Here is a 16,478-nt window from a genome sequence, read left to right as displayed (position 1 = left end):
AATGCCTGCAGGGAGGCAAAAGTTCTTATTTGAAGCATTCCTAATCAATTAAATAGCTTCAGCCTTAGCGAGCATGTCGGGGAGAAACACGAGGTTGGTACCTTCTCATACTTGGCAACGATCTCTGCTTTTTCCTGGGCTATTAAAGACTCTATATCTTTCTTCATGTCAGAAGCTGTAAGGCAAAAAAAAAAAGGGGGGGGGGGGGAGTAGATAAGTAAATGTGTACATAGCATGGGAAATATTTTAGGAAAGTGCTAATAGAAAAAACCTTTGCTGACAAGTTTAGCTTCCAGCTGTATCCCATAGCTAAAATTAGGCTGAGGTTGAAAAGCCCCTGTACAAAGCACGCATGGAGCTTGCCTGCACACAGCAGGACTGCCAGCTCCCCACTCTCTGTATGGGGACACAACTGAATTTGAGCAAGGGGGAGTCTTGTCTGCTGGAAGACAACACGCCGTGCCTTTGTTCTTAGGCACACACATGCCTGTATGAAAGACATCATGCTTTTAAATCGAGACATGCAAACCAGCCACAGAGCCCTTGCATTGCACACGTTGTGTGCCAGCTGGGCACTCCACAGCATAGCGTTTGTGTGGATGACAGCAAACCACCATGCTCTTGCCCTCAGCTATGGACACGAAGTCATGAGATGCTCTGTAGGGGCATCCAAAGGCAGATTTAATATCAGAGGAGAAAACAAAAGGAGAAGTTTTTGCCTACTGAAGCATGCATGCAACAAGTAAATTGGCCTCTAGATTGTTACCTTCTATACAACCCCCAAAAGAAAAACAACACAGCAGCAAGATGACCGCAGAGTCCCCATCTACTCTGGACCAGCCTTGGTCTAAACAAGACCCAGTCTAGCTCCCTGAGGTCTGTGCCCACTGCTCTGCTTCATCCCATATATGTATATGTATGAGCAAGATAGCTTCCCACATTATCCCGTATATGCATGCGTATGAGCAAGATAACTTCCCACGTCAAATGCAACTTGAGTGTTGCCTTGTACAAGTCCAACGAAGCATCCTCCCTGTCAAGCCATAACTAGTTTCTCGCTGTTCACCAAGGGAAATGGTTCATCTAACACACTGAGGAGAAAACACAGGCAGACAAAATCTCCAGGGAACCACAGTCCCCAAGGGCTGGCTGCAATGAAAAGGGCAGAGGGAAGGTCTACCAAGCCCTCGTACTCTGAAACTCTATGGAGCCACAGCCAGCCCAGCTCAGACCACACAACAGCTATGGCACCACCTAAAGCCAGGCTACCGCAAGCCATGTTACCCAAACCTTCGGGCTACGGGAGCGATGCTGCCGCAGTGCAGTCCTGGCCGTGGCAGTCCCCGGGCACAGAGGACGGCAGTAGGGACAGGCAGCCAACAGGGATGGCCTCGTCTCCAGCCCACTGACCACGCTCTCAAGTGCTCTGTAAATGGACAAACTCCAGCCAGCCCCAGAGCTATACATTTTCCTGGTATCCTCCCTTTTCTCCCAGTGCTTTTTAAAATCGTTTTAAGTTTTTCCACACTTCTGCTATGAATTATAAAACCCTACTTGGTGCAGACAGGGTAAGCACTGGGAAGTCATGCTGTGTTATCACCTACATGGCTCCGTCCTTCAGAGTCCTGCTGACTCTCCATGGGTCCCAGATGGATACTATGCATTTCAAGACCAGAGAGGTAAAATAATTTTAGCCCACAGTTGCAAGTGGCTTAGCGTTTGGAAAAGTTTTTGAACACTTGAGAGTATAAAGCCTCTTAGAATAGCTTGTTGTAAGGTGGACTGCATTTTGCCTGCTCTAAGGAGGTTTTGCCTATTTTGCCTGCTGTAAAAAGACTCAGCAGGGTTGGGAAAAATCTGTTAACAGTCACCACAGCCTTAAAATATTTTCCCCACTGTCGCACTATGAATGATCCAGTGATTCACCCAGAACATCTGAAAGCTAAACAACAACAATAATACAGTCCAGAGTTTTCTTGTAGGGCTTGAAAGGAGCTCCCTGGAGCACCTGGGATCCTGCGTTGCTGTGCTCTGATCCCTTCCCAAACTGCTGGTGACCACCTCCTTGCAGAGAAGAGGAGCATTGCTACCCATAGACAAAACACTGTGCAATAGCTGCTCAAGAACAAGTTTACTCGAAGCTGCCATTGCAGCTCTCTAATGGACAGCAGGAGTCATCCTGACTTCCCTTCAGGAGGAGCCTGAAGGGTGCTTGTCGTAGGACACACTACCCCAGCTTCTGGCTGAAGCTGCATCTTGTCGAGCCACTGCGCAGACAGCTGCAGCAGCGCTTGGCACCGGACGAGCCAGAGCAGCCAAACATGTTGCACTTGGGATGATCTGAAGAATGTGATTTTTCCTTGAGGGGAAAAAAAGAGCAATAAAAAAACCTGGGTGAGATACAATGAGCAAAGGCATCAGCGCTCTCCAAGGCTCAGCCCACTTCTCTGCACTTTCAGATATCCGTCAGCTATTATTTGTCTCATCTTACCAACTCCTTAATGCAACCTGCTCACTGCCACTGTGTCTTTCAGGTGCAGATGGAGAGGGCCGGGAGATCTGTCTTTCCCTAACTCTTCATTTCAAAAGCAGCCATCGCTCCTGGTTGACAGCGGTGTGATAGAAATATTAAACCACACGCAGTAATCAGGGCTACCAGGGCAGCTCTTCTGCAACACGTTATCAGCCAACAGCACGGGCACTTCACTGCTTTACGCTCATCTATACAGACACTGGAAAAAAGCAAACTCTTTAAATTCACGGCAGGAATCGGTGTATCTTTCCCCATTGTTGACTCTGCAATGAAAACAGAGCAAGGATAGAAATATTAAAGTGTATCTATCTTGTTCTCTTATTTTTTCAAGCTGCAGCTCTTACATCAGATGTTCCCATGAATTTTCCTCAATACATGTTAATCGCAGCTTCATTTTTCAAAGCAGCAAGGTCTGAGTAACTGTCTCACGGTGTCATCTAATATATCTGCATCTGCTCCTTCTCACATCTATCTTCTGCAAAGTTTAACTCAAAGGCAAATTCATTCCCCCACTTCTGACATTGTTTTTTGGTTGTTATGGGGCCAAAGAATTCAAATGAGATCCTTTACGTGCTGATAAAAATACAAATATTCTGTAGACAAGCGGGAAAAAATAAACTGTATGTCAAATTAAATGAGCAATTTTTCAAGACGTTTATGGAGTGGAAGATATTCTGAACATCTCTGACCACACTCTGTAACAGAATAACCAGAGGAAGAGCGACTTGGTAACACGGGAGGGTTTACACAGCAGAAGACAGCAGTAAGACCACATATATTTTGGCATCCGCCTCTGCAAAAGCCTCTCGGCAGCCAGAAACACCAGACTGGTGCAAAGGAGCCAGTTTTGCATCTCATGTGTGGAATGTGCACATTTGTCTTCTCTTTCTACTATAACAGTGCAAAAGTCCACATTTACAAAAAAACTTGAAAGCAGAGAAAATGGTTCATGGCAGTGGGAGGGATGGAGATGGCAAGTGGCTGCACCGGCCTTGGTGTCTGACTGCAATACTGCTGCTTTTTGGAGTACAAAGGCGACGCTATGCTCGACTAGGTGATTTTCAAAGTACTCTGGAGAGGGAACAGAATATAGCTTAACTCTGTAACAGCCTATGTTGAATACAGATATTGAATATGGATATTTTTATTATTTAATTCTGTGCATACTCAAACTCCAGAGCAGTTTGACACCATGAAGTTATAGCATTTCCTTAAGGGAAATGACAACTTGTATATATGAAAACTACTCAGACATTTATTTTCTGGAGAGTTTGACGAAACACATCATTCTGCCCTGATATAAATAGGCTACCTATAAACAGCCGCAGCCTGTACCTGCCATGCTTCTCCATATACCTATGTAAGACTGAAGACTTTTTTTTTTAAATACACCACTCAAATTACTTTCTCAAGCCTGCCACCCAGTTTTCTCATGTGAGTACTGTATTTTCCCAGCAAACAGGGTTTCTTTCCCATGACAAACACACAAGGTGAAGCAGTTATGAACAGGAATGGTAAGAAAATGTGAACAATGTGAGAATTGTATCAGATAAATTTACTAGGATGTAAGCAACAGAAAGCCCCAAGCCACATACACTTAAATTCAACTGGGAAACAAAGTTACCAACTAGTTCCTTTCAAAAAGGATGAGTTGAAAAACCCCACAATCTGTCATCTCACACTAAAACTTGCAGCCTCCAGTTAACAATTTAAGGAAGTAAAAATTAATCCCAGCAATAGTAAGCCTAAAGATGCTTAATGAAAATGCATGTTACTGCCTACCTGCATTGAACACCATCCAGCCATTAGCAAACCTGAAATAAAATATCCAAATTTTGGATGAGAACAACTTTCCTGAAATTAATTCACCAGCTGGAATCTCAAGTATTGGCAGCAGAAAGAAGGCGTCTGCATCAAAAATCCAAGACTTGGTGCAAAAGTTGTTATCCATAAATCAGATTTACTTTTATTACCCTCCCTCTAAAGTCCTGTATTTTTCCAGTAAGAGTTGCCAAGCTCCTGCTGCCCTGTGCAGGGTGGTACCCGCCGGGACCAGCCTGGCCGGGAGCATGGGAACTTCTGGTCACCAGTCACCCAACCTGCGTGTTGCAACCTTGCTCGCTGCCCAGAAGAGGAACCGAGCGTTTCCCACAGCCCAGCAGCAGTGCTGCTACTGCCGCTGCCCGGGGACACACACATCCCCTGCTGCCCCCAACCACAACGTGATGTCTCCCACTTATAAATCCGTTAGCAATCACCCTGCCTGGTTCACTCCCTCTGTGCCAGTGCCTGCAGAAGACAGACACTGACACCTCTTTCCACAGAGGTCGCTTGCCAAGGCCATGTCTGCGGCCCTCTGCTCACCAAAATCTCCTTTTTTTAGGAAGTACAGCATAGCATCACGTTCTCAACCTTGGGCTGGATTTGGGGATATTCTGGAACGCAATTTTTAAATATTTTACACTGTAGAAAAGTATCTACTCAAGCCACTTGAGATTACAGACTATATGTTTTGGTTACTTCTCTGTTCCTGCTGCATTTACCAGTTAGAGCAAATTAAAGGTAAACATCATGCAGGCATACGGCCAAATACATTTGAGTTACAAAATCTTAACAGTTACTTCCTGCAAGCAGTCATCTCAACTGCCTGCACCCCTTCTCAGCATGCTCCATCTCCAGGGCAAAACTTGTAAAATTCACATTTTTGCTTCAGTAACCTGTCCAGCTGCACCCAAGCCCATGGAAATGTATATGATTTTTTTTTTTCTGCATGCTATTGCAAGCAGAAGGTCATTGAAAAAGAAGAAATGAGTTTAGGTGAAGGTGTGTCGGAGTCTTGAATGTGCTCAATTAACTATTAATAGAGACTGCTGTTAGGAAGGAAATAAAAAAAAAAAAAAAGGCAAACTTTGACACACCGTACTTAAACATCACGCTGGCCTGTATCAGAGTGAAACTACTGCTGTGGAATAAAGTCAAAAAAGTACGTACTTACTACAGCCATAACCACCACTGCCGAAACTCAACAAGTCGCCATTTCTGTTTCATGTTCTATTTTAAAAGCACATTTTAACATAGCGTTTTGTATATTTAGCTATGGTATAAGCCTGCAATTTTTCCTTTAGGGGAACAGGCTTAAAGGAAATGCTCATGCATCTATGCAAGTGGAAATGCTTACACAACATCTGCTAAGAGGTGAGACCCTTGCATTAGGCGCACCTGCAGTCTGCACCACTTCCCAGCAAAGTACTGCTCTTACGTGTAAAGCTACTACTAGTTGTAACAGTGACTTGTGCGCTTGCACGCCCTGGAATAAAACCAGCCACGCGAAGCGGTGCAACAGTCTGCTTACAAAGCGGCTAAAGCAAGCTGCAAAAAGTTGAATAAACCCTATCAGGGTTTTTTTAAGTGCACGAAACAGGCATCTTGAGATGCTTCAAACCACGCAGACTGTTGGCTCACAACAAACTCCCCATCCTGGGTGCCTGGTATAATTTGGGGGGCACAGTCCACAGCTGTGAGCCAAGGGCAGCTGTCATCAGAGGCTCTTCTCCCACACGCTTAAAGCCTTTCAAAAGCAAAGCCACGGGGTTACACCACTGCACATACCTACTAAGCACAGCCAAAACGAGCACAGCTTTGGGTCTGCTTCAACTGCATCGCCACGGCCTAAGGAAACCTCTGGGCCTCCCAAGACATCCAGGAGGAGCTGCGGGCTGTTGCAGGCGGGCGCCGGCACGCAGGGCTGTGTGCCCGGGAGGTGACGAGCGGCAGGAGGAAGTGACGGCCACGCGCCGCCGGCTGCAGGCAGAGCTTCTGCTTCGCGAGACCCTGCTCCCCACGCGGAAGTCAAGCTGCTCCCGAGGTCTTGGTACAAGCCCGGCCAGCATCCCCACCTCCGGCACCACAGCTGCCGCAGTATCTTTTACTAGAAACCCAAATTTCAATCCCAAAATGGACAACACACTCAATGCACTTGCATCGAGGACTTCTGCTGATCCCCATCCGCGGCTCCTCTCTCATTAATAAACTCAGACTGCAAATGCCCCAGCCAGGCACCAGCTTCAAAACAACACGTCACTGGACTGCACATCACCAATCTTGGCCCAAACCTGGCACTCACTTACAACCCTGCTACTGAAAAGGAAATCAGGCTTGCACTCACAAAGTGAATTACGACTTCAGAAATGAAATTACTATCAAGCAGGATGAACCAAGATACAGGCAATCCTGTTTGCATGTTTATTTCCTTGACTACAACAAGAACTCAAGAGCACACAGCAAGTTTTTTAAGAGCATAAGGAGCACTAAGCCAGCTGAATTGCAAGGAGGTTTATGTTTTAACTGTCTCGGGGTCTTTGAAAATGACTGCCCATAGATCACTTTATATGAGTCGCAGATGTGAAAATTCACATGAGCTCCTGTCCCAGTAAACTTGCACTGTATCCGAAACTGAGCTCAATGCTGTGCTGGGTAAAAACACGCTCACCTCCCTTAGCAGAGGCACTGGGAACACCCAAGTGAGAATCTCCACTGCAACTTGCTTTGACGCCACCAGCAATGTCCCAAGCCAGAATGTCCAGCATCACTGCAGATGAGATCCTGCTGATTTATTAGCATGCATACCCACAGCACATGATGGCTCTTGGGGCGATTCTGCTCTGCAGCCAGATCGTGAGTTCGGAGAAGGAAGCGTGGAAACGCAACCCGGCTCCAAGCAATGTGCCCTTACCTGAGCCTGGTATCAGGTGCCGAGATGCATCAGTTCAGCTGGAGTTGTCCTCTCCCCTGTGGGCATCTACCTGGCAGGAGCTGGTTGTCTCTGCTGCAGGGTGCAAGGACCCCCGGTCGCTGCAGCCCACCAGCCAAATGTCCTTTGGCCTCACTCGTGCTGCCCCAGCTCAGTGAGGCAGCTCAACCCTCCACTCCTCCGGCATGAGAGCCCACTGCGAGCAGCTGGGAGAAAAGGCAAGGCGGGAGGCAATCCACACGTGGGCTCTCTCTTCCCCCGGGCTCACTGCAAAGGAAATAAGAAGTTGGTAAGTTTTCCAGTTCTGGCACAGCAGAGGCTCTATGCTTTATCAGCACAGGGGGTCTTTGCCCACAGAGGAAAGGGAGGTCCCATTGGAGCGGGTAGCAAGGCAGCATCTCAGCCTGGTGGGGAAGGAACAGGCTGTAACGGGAAGGCACTCAATGGCAGAAAGCAAACTTCATTCATCTGTGCTGCAAGAAAACCCTTGGTGTGGGTCATGCTCGGAATCTGTTGATTCGGTGGGTTTTCCAGGATGAGTTTCCTCCCCACTCAACTCAGCATCAGCCCAGCCCAGCATGAATTTGCGCTAACAGAGGACTCGTTATAGGGACTTTGTTTGGGGCTGGGCAGGAATTTTACAACTATCCGACTATACATGCCGTGTACTGGAAAACCAGCCTGTGTGCCTCCAGCTGCACAACATCACGTTGCCCGGGGTGCTTCTCCAGGAATGCTCAGCTCAGACACAACCCAGCACCTGGTTTGCAGCAGGGAGCTGTGTTTCACCCCATCTTCTGGCCTGATTGAGTGCTGGGGGATGGAGGGGTTTCCCATGCAGATCTCAGTATCCATCACACCTTTGTACCAGCAGACACATGCTACCAGCAACTCAGCAGGCAGAATATGCCCCTGCCCAAGACAAAGGTACAGTACTAGACCCAACTTCAGCCTATCTAAGAGCACTTTGCCGCCAAGAAGGGATGCAATGGGGGGGTCCAGGCCATTCCTCCAGGAACAAGCTAGGGTGAAAAGAAGCAGCAGCATATGAGGCTTCGGCCAGGATAAGACCAGTAACACAACATCACCGACTCGCACGGCGGAAGAGCTGGCAAGAGCAGCACCACCTGAGCCACCTTCCAGCACTTGCGGTTCCTGCCAGATACATCTAAACAGCTAACACAGTTCAAAGGACACCAGAGCCCAACATATAGCTATCACTTTTTTAAAAACAAGTTTTTAATTCTCACCTTAAGCAACCCAGAGAACCAATGCACTGGTTTCACAAGTGTGAAATCAAGACATCACCCCAAAGTGCAATGCTTCTGTTTGAAGCCAGCAAGTGCCGGGAGAGGGAAGTGTGTGCTGATGCTGGGGAAAGGAAGCACAGCTCACTTTCGTCACGAGCAGCCACTTTAATAACACCACCCCTCCTCTGATCCTCCTCACAAGCACCTGTGAATGGACTTTTCCCACATTCCTGGGCTGTCCTGTGCTGAATTTCCCCGCTGTCACCCTTCCGAGTACACAATGACTCGGAGATCCCAAAGTGCAGAAGACTTCACACCCTTTCAGAGGTGGCCACCTTTATCATCAAGTAACCTATAACACAGATTACATTATATATACATTATCACGGAGTAGCTTATGATGAGGCTTACACACATTATAATGCAGATTATGTACACTTCCCTCTGTTCTCCCAATTTGCACCAAGCTTTTAAAGTACGATGGCAAGCTGTGGTCACAACGATGATAATACTTTTCCACTATACTATGGCAATACCGTGAAACCCCAATACATTGGCCAAATCTTTTAGTTATAGAAATAACTAAAAAACTACGTAAGGCTGCATTTACATGCTATCCACCCCCCAACACTACCAGCGTACACAGCAGCGCTGCCATTAAATAAAACCTCAGCCCTCTCCCCACCATCCTTCCGGTGCTCCCAGCACTTACGTCTCACTGTCATTTTCACATACGTCTTTTTGTGCTGTGCCTTGGCGCTCAGGTTAAGGTCTTCTGCCCAAGGATGGAGATGGGAGAAGAAAAGCAAGAGGGCTCATAAAGAGATTTGCTCTCTTCCCTGCTTATGCTCAGTAAGCCCAGCATTGGTGCTTCTGCAAAGCTCAGCTGTTGCAATGTCAGAAGAGGCGGCTTTAAACGTAAGCTAAACCCTCCGAGCAGAACAGCAAGTCTACAAGCAATTCTTCGTCAGCTTCTATTTTTAGACCTCATGGGGAATAAAAGAGCATCCAAACATTTTTTTTAAGCTCTTCTTGACAGGAACTCATCTTCTCCAGACAATAGCAAAAAAACACAAACAAACAAAAAACAGCACAAAAGCCCCAAAATGCATGAGTGGTGGTTTTTGTTTTTTTTTTTTTAAAGCATCATTATTTAAATGATTTCTCATTAAAAAAAAGAGAAGTAAACTGAAAAATGCAAAAGTCCACCTGCTGCTTTAGGAATTGAAGATTAATTTTCTCTCTGCATTCCCTCCTTCCTCCATTCCAGTGTCTATAAAAAGGTCAGAGAAGCAGGGGCGGGGGGGGATATCCCCTTTTTTCTGGTAATGCACTGACATGGAAAGAAACTGTATAAACACGGAGCTTAGGAACTGGCTGCTTCTGTTTGCTTAAGACTGGAAGAGGAGTTTACATTTCTTTAACCATAAACTTCCAAAAGGAAGCTACAACGATGGTCATTCTCTACTTGGACACGCATTCCTCTCAAAATATTGTATTTTATTCTTTTTGGTCCATGTAGCAACACCATGGGACACGCTACTCTTCTCTTTTACCATCCCCATGGTCATTCTTGCCTCCAGCTATACATGGCAATTTTAGGTAAGCTAAAAGCTCTAATTACATCTCCTTTTGCTATTTAAAACTTTTCCTGCTTTTTGGCTTGGCAGCCGCTGCCAGCTAGAGGCCACCCACACCTAACGCATACCCGAAGCAGCAGGCTGAGGACATGGGTCTTGGCTGGTGATACCTAAGATGTCATCCTGGGCACTGTGGAGCTAGCGATGGTCACTAGCCAAAACCAAAAGAACAAGGATGCAAAGATAAGCTATCATGCTGCCAGCACCCTGTGCTTTCCTTGGCACAGAGAGGCAGCATCTTTTTTAAAACACAAATAAGGAAATAACAAATGTACCACTAAATAAAGTCACTGGGACAGCCAATGAAATAAATGGGTAGGAAGTTAAAAATCCACTAACAATGAGATGCAGCTTGTCTGTGGAAAACTCACCCAAAATAATCATTGAGGTGAATGATTTATAAGTTATAGATATACAAGTTGAGTTAAAGTGAGACCTATGCTGACCATATGGGTCTTGCACCACTTGCCAGAGCCCCTGGCTGCACCCCATTTCTAGGAGGGGAGGCAGCTTGAGCCATTAGCCTGACCCTGACCCAGATGCAGACTAATGTTCAACCACCCTAGGAAAATATGTATTTTAAATGAGGTTCTGAGTACCACCCTCATTCCTTCAACCACTTTAATGAGTTTAATCAGCTCATACTGCCTCCAAATACAGAACCCCATGCAGTAAATTATTTGTATTTGGCAGAGGACACTCCCTGACCATTTTGTTGGCAGTACCTTGGACTCGCATTACCTTCAAACAGCATCTCTGGACAACAATGGGCGAGCTGTTGTTAACATCTTTTCTTCTACCAAAGCCCCACGCAAATATGTCCAGTAATAGAAAACTTCAGGGAAACAACAAGTATTTGATCCGACACTGGAAAGTACTGAGAAAATGTCTCCCAAAGCTCTTTTAGAGTCTTGAACCATATGCAGGACAGTGTTAGGATAAACAAATTTTTTTAAGGAGTATGAAAGCAATCTCTTTTTAATTATAACACAACCTTTCCCTTCCTTTTTGCTTGTTGATAACTCCTAAAATTACCCCAACTGAGCAGTCGCAGGAATTTTTGCTATTTTTTTTTGTGCAAAAGCAACATTTTATGTAAACAAGAAAATTTAATGGTTGTGTTCCCTTTGAGGAAACTGCTCACACAAGAAGACCTCCCCTCTTCCCTTCGTGGAAAACATGTTTATAAAATCCAACTGGAGGTGAATACTCAAGGCAGACATAATGCTCCAGCTTATGAAACAGCAATGGTCTTGTAGGATACCCTGCTAAAAGCAGCTCGCCAGCTTAGGAGTCAATATAAAAATAACTCAAGAGCTCTTGATTTTTTCTTTAATAGTGTTGAAATCAACATCTGTGTCATTTGGTCAGGGCTTCAAAATACATCTTACGACTCACAACGTATTGGGCTGTTACCACTTTACTGTGGTCAATGTAAAACTAAACCTGACACTAAAAATGTATCCATTGAAACTGCTGCGGTTGAAACAGACATGCAACCTTCCAACCCGGGAAAATGAAATGGTACTGATATTTTGGTTAGCCATATTATTGCAATAACAGTTTCTGTACTTTAGATATAAGTGCAATGAAATGATGCTCAGGGGAGCGATGGAAATGCAACCGGGTGGGTTGGTGCTGGACACTGGTAAGAGCTAAGTGTGAAAGAGGATGCGAGCCTCCCGGTCACTGGCAAATCCCTAGTGCTGGTAGCGGGCAGCTGGTGAGGTGCCACGCCGGGCAGTGACCAGCAGCAAAGCAGCATCAGCTCCTGGCCATCAACAGCAGCTGAACCAGCGCCCCTGAAACTGCGGTCCGAGTCCATACCACCAACCACAACACCGTGCAACTGCGGAGCACATCTCCCTGTCACTACACGGGGAGTCCTCAGTCCCAGAGCAAAGCCACGCTGGTCCCCAGTGCAGTGGGTGTAAACAGCTGGCGCCTTTGCACATGTGCTTGGGGGATAAAATGAGTCCTCCCGCCTACTCCACCAGCCCCATGTCCACCCCAAAGCCCCCAGTGACACTTTTTTTCCCTGCAAGTGCACCCTCAGCACTTGGGGTATTTCCTAATTAGCTAAACATCGGCCTCTGAAGGGCTCGGCAAGGATTGCTCATGTCACCCTGCTGCCGTCTCACGGGCTTTACCACAACGGCAGCACTTTCCCCTGACCCACGGCAGCAAGGCCAAGCCCCCAGCACGCACCCCTCAGTCAGGGAGATGGCAGAGCACTGCCACACTTCATGGCATGTACCACTGTGTAACGACGTACGCCCCCAGCATCCCTACGCTGCCTCAAACCAGTGTGAACCAGAAATTCAGGTTTTCGGACTCAGTGTCTTCCCCACCCCTGGTTTGGAAACCTCCTGTGGTGATCACAACATCAAGAGGAGGCATGAATTCAACTTTGTTTCTGGGGGGAGAATGCCATGCCCAAGCACTTCATCTGGCTCATTCCTCATTTTACCCCACAAGGGACTCAAAGGCAGAAAGGCAGCACAATGGACGGCCTGCGCCAGGCACATGTTTGGAGTCCAGCTCCATGTGGTGCATGGAGAGCCCCGAGCAGGTCTGGTGTAGACCCGAACCCACAGGTGCCATCATGGAGCCCAGTACCAAGTGAGCCAGGTGACTTGGGCAGACATCAAACCAGATGTCATCTTTCCATTTCTAGTTTTTCAGAGGCATTCGGGCAGCACCTTCGATCAAATATGCTTGAGAACACAAGGAATTCCAGAAAAAACAATGCTCAAAACCACAGTGGATCCATTACCTATGTTCACTGTTTTCCATGTCCTCAGCATTTCTGATGTGAATAATGGGCAGCAACAGAAACAGGATAAAAGCAAGTCAAAGGAGACCACAGCAGGGCTCAAGTTTGTTAATGAAAATGTTTGAGAAGGGTTTTTCTAGTGAAAGCTGGAGCTTGCATGGGGAAGTTGACAGTACGCATGGAAGAACTAAAAAAACTACAAAACCCCTTCTCGGATGAGATAAAAAGCAGAGGGAGAAGTTTAAGTAGATGAGAGCCTGTGGCAGTGATATAAAGACAAACATTTGGTATGATGGAGACCCATGCAAGGCTGCCCGTAAAAGCAGCAGCAGACGCTGTTCTGCCCAGGAAACAAAAGAACACAACTCAGGTATCACCTCTGTTTCAAGATGCAGTCTTACCTAGCTGAAGACATGCTCAGCTGCGGGGTGGGGGGATAATTTGAACTTGAAAGATGCATTTACCTTAAAAATGCTTTAACATTCACCCAATAAAGCAACAACTAGACAGTTCACTTAAAACATATTCACTTATAAACACAAAATTTCAGTCAATTGCTACAAGAGATTTGCAAGCAGGATGATGATTTACTTGGCAGCTTGGGAAGTGGGAACCTTCCTGCTCCAACATGAAAACTTGGGAGAGCTGAATGCACCCTACTAAAGTGCAGCTAGAATCGGCACTGTACAAGGCTTGGAAAAGGGAATTTGTCAATAAAAAAAAGCATCTGAGGGCAGTGAGGGGTGTTTTGATAGGAAAGGCACAAAGAAATCACTTTTTTTTTCCCTTAAGAGTGGGGCCAACACAAAGAATAAGATCCATGCTCAAGTTAAAACATGCCTCCAGATCTTCAAAACAGAATAGCAATTGCATGGGAGTTTTTTTTGCATTTTATTTTTTACAAAACATCAAGTCCTTCATCAGGAAGGATTTTTCCAGAGAGCAGAGATCAGAGCTGGTTCGCTCTTTATCATCACCATTAGTTGAGTAGAGAGGAGCCTCTGTGAGCCCACACTTAACTGAAGCACAGTTGCTTCAGTCTTGTCCTGGCTGAGTACAAACCAAGGAGGCCATCTTCCCAGTTCCCATGTAAGCCCGGACCTGGATTCCCATCTCTGTTCACTGGTCACAGACCTTCCTTCAGCACCTGCTTCAGACAGATGCACAGCTGCAGCAAAACAAAAGCAGTGCCTTTCCCACCTGCTCTAAGCAGCTTATCCTGTCCTTATAGCTATCTCCCCACCAGATCCTCTCCTAGGACCACTACAGGAGGGAGAGCACTAAATCTCTTTTGCAGCAGTTAAAGCCTGTGCTGCATTAAAGCTATTACGTGTTTCTCCACTTCCTTCCATTGACAGAAAACAAAAGATTGTATTGTTGCTCACCGTTATCAGAAAATATTTGCTTTCACAGATTGTTTCTCCCCTCCTTGTTTCGGAAGGGTTTTCAGTAGAAAAACAGGCTCACTCCCAACGAAAAGCAGCAGGGGTGATTTGGGACAGAGGCCCTTCAGAGCCTACCTGGCAAATCCAGCCCAGACCCAGGCGCAGCCTGGTCCTGCCCTCCCCATCCCTGCTGGGGACTGCATGCTCCAGCATCTCCTCCATCACCTTACATGTCCTGCGGAGGAGATGATGCTCCAGCTGCGTGGCCTGAAGAGACAGGGCCAACTCTGCACCACTGACCTGGCTTCAAGTGGCTGCCCCTGTTTTCTAGCTGCAGACCATCTCCAGAAGATACCCCACCCACTCTGAGTATCTGCTGTATCATACTCTGAGTATCATACTTTGAGTATCTGCTGTTTCTCTCTTCTCACCACGCACCACGCTTCCTTCCTGCCAGATCCCTTATCACCATGTTTCACCCCAAAACCACCCGGATGAAACTTCCACTCTTGCTGATGCTGCTCTTTTATTCAGCGACCAAAGGACACACTCTCACACCAGGCACTAAGCCCGTGGAGCTCCTACCAATGAGTGATGCGGAGTTAAACACAGGAGTCATATAAAAACACAGTGCCAAGCTTACAGTTCCCAAAAAAGCACTGAATGCATGCACACACTTGGTCACTTTTTATTTTTAATTTTTATTATTTTTTTAAGCAACCAGAGTATCAAGTGTCAGATCCTAAAACCAAGAAGGGCACCAAAAGTCCAAGTATTATTCAGGATATGAAATACTCAACTACCACGACCCAAGCTGACACATTGCAAACTCCTAACTGAAATCTGCCCAGCACAGCTGTTGCCAAGCCCAGCTTTCGTACACATGTGGCAGTTCCCTGCAATGAAAGCATTACCCAGACAGCCACTCCGTACCCCGAAACCCATACAAGGGAAAATGCAGAGTCACAGACAACACGCTTCCTCAGGAGCTCAGCACCAGCCCTGCACTATCTGCTGGTGAAAGCTCCCAGGAGGTCTCATCCAGAAGAGGAAAGGTCAGGTCTTAACTCTGGCTATCGCTTTGGCATGAGGCTCTACCAAAGACTGAACAGATTCTGAAAGCATGAGCTTCAAAATAAATAAGTAAATTCTTGGTCCAAGAACACAGGGGGAAAAAAAAAAAAAAAAAGACCACTTTGGCAAGTTTCTGGTGTTAAATGATCCATAACCTCTTCCAAGAAAGATCCTCTTTACTGTGGCAAGTCCTGCCCAGCTCCGGAGCAGTGTGGGGCTTGCAAGTATCCCCACACCCCCGCAGCCTCGCTCTCCCCTGCCGGCAGCTGCAGGATGTGGGCTTGGTGTTTCGGGGAGCAACAACCCTTTTTTTTTTTCCTTCTTACTCAAGGCTGGGCCAGTGACCATGTGCGGTGTTGACACCTTCGGTAGGTTAGGCTGTCGTTTCTGACAGTGCTTGTGGTCACTAAAAAGACACCACAGCATGAAAGGACTTGTTGGCAACACAGTCTCAGCTCAGGGAATGTTTCCTTCATTTCATTTATTGCCAATCAGCAGAAACGCCTCATCACTGATTTGGGTATTGAGGAAAAAAAATATATATAAACAAGTAAACAATCACTTAAACACCTTCCTTGTCCCTTCCCCAGGCTCAGTTTGAGCCAGACACCTCTCCAGCCCCACATCAGGGTTCAGCTTCCCCGATGCCCACCGCCACGCTGCAGCACACCACGGATGCAGCACAGATACCTCTTGCCTGTCCTTCCTCCTGCCTGCAGTCACGTGGCATGTACTTAATATTTACACTCGGCTTAATTGCTTTCCTCACCCAGTGTCATCAGAGGCAAGCATGGAGAAACACCTAACTGTGCAGTTTGCTTTGGAAAGCTCGACCATCTCCGCTGGTAACTACCAAGACACAGACAGCATCAGCAACCCAACCTAAAAATGCTTCTCCTCTCCTGCTTTTTATACCATTGCTCTTTGAGAAGCTTTTTCATGGCCACTTTGATGTTTGCAAAAGCCCAGGACCAGCTCATCTAACCCCCATGATCTGTGCTGGCTTTTCAGTCCACAGACATCAGGCAAAGAGAAGCCCAACAGCCCGTGGACTGATGAAGATGACCTTC

General features: G+C 46.6%; 1 protein-coding gene across 4 annotated transcripts in view; it reads right to left on the bottom strand.

The window, feature by feature from the left end:
• LOC309593633 (USP6 N-terminal-like protein) overlaps positions 1-16,478 on the bottom strand; it is an 82,517-nt gene that overhangs the window by 27,538 nt on the left and 38,501 nt on the right. For 2 of the 4 annotated variants that reach the window (XM_082318500.1, XM_082318501.1), the window contains 2 exons: positions 7,266-7,550; positions 102-175 (listed from right to left, as the gene is read on the bottom strand). In XM_082318500.1, coding sequence (XP_082174626.1) covers positions 102-167 — 66 coding nt within the window. In that variant the 5' untranslated portion in view covers positions 168-175; positions 7,266-7,550. Of the gene's footprint in view, positions 1-101; positions 176-2,491; positions 2,797-4,315; positions 4,348-6,142; positions 6,249-7,265; positions 7,551-16,478 lie in introns of those variants that run through there. The other 2 variants (XM_082318502.1, XM_082318503.1) reach the window with 2 other exon arrangements.

This window comes from Platalea leucorodia (genome assembly GCF_965183815.1).
Source record: "Platalea leucorodia genome assembly, chromosome: 7".
NCBI lineage: Eukaryota > Metazoa > Chordata > Aves > Pelecaniformes > Threskiornithidae > Platalea > Platalea leucorodia.
The sequence above is the reverse complement of the archived record's forward strand: the minus strand, read 5'-3'. Positions and strand labels throughout refer to the sequence as shown.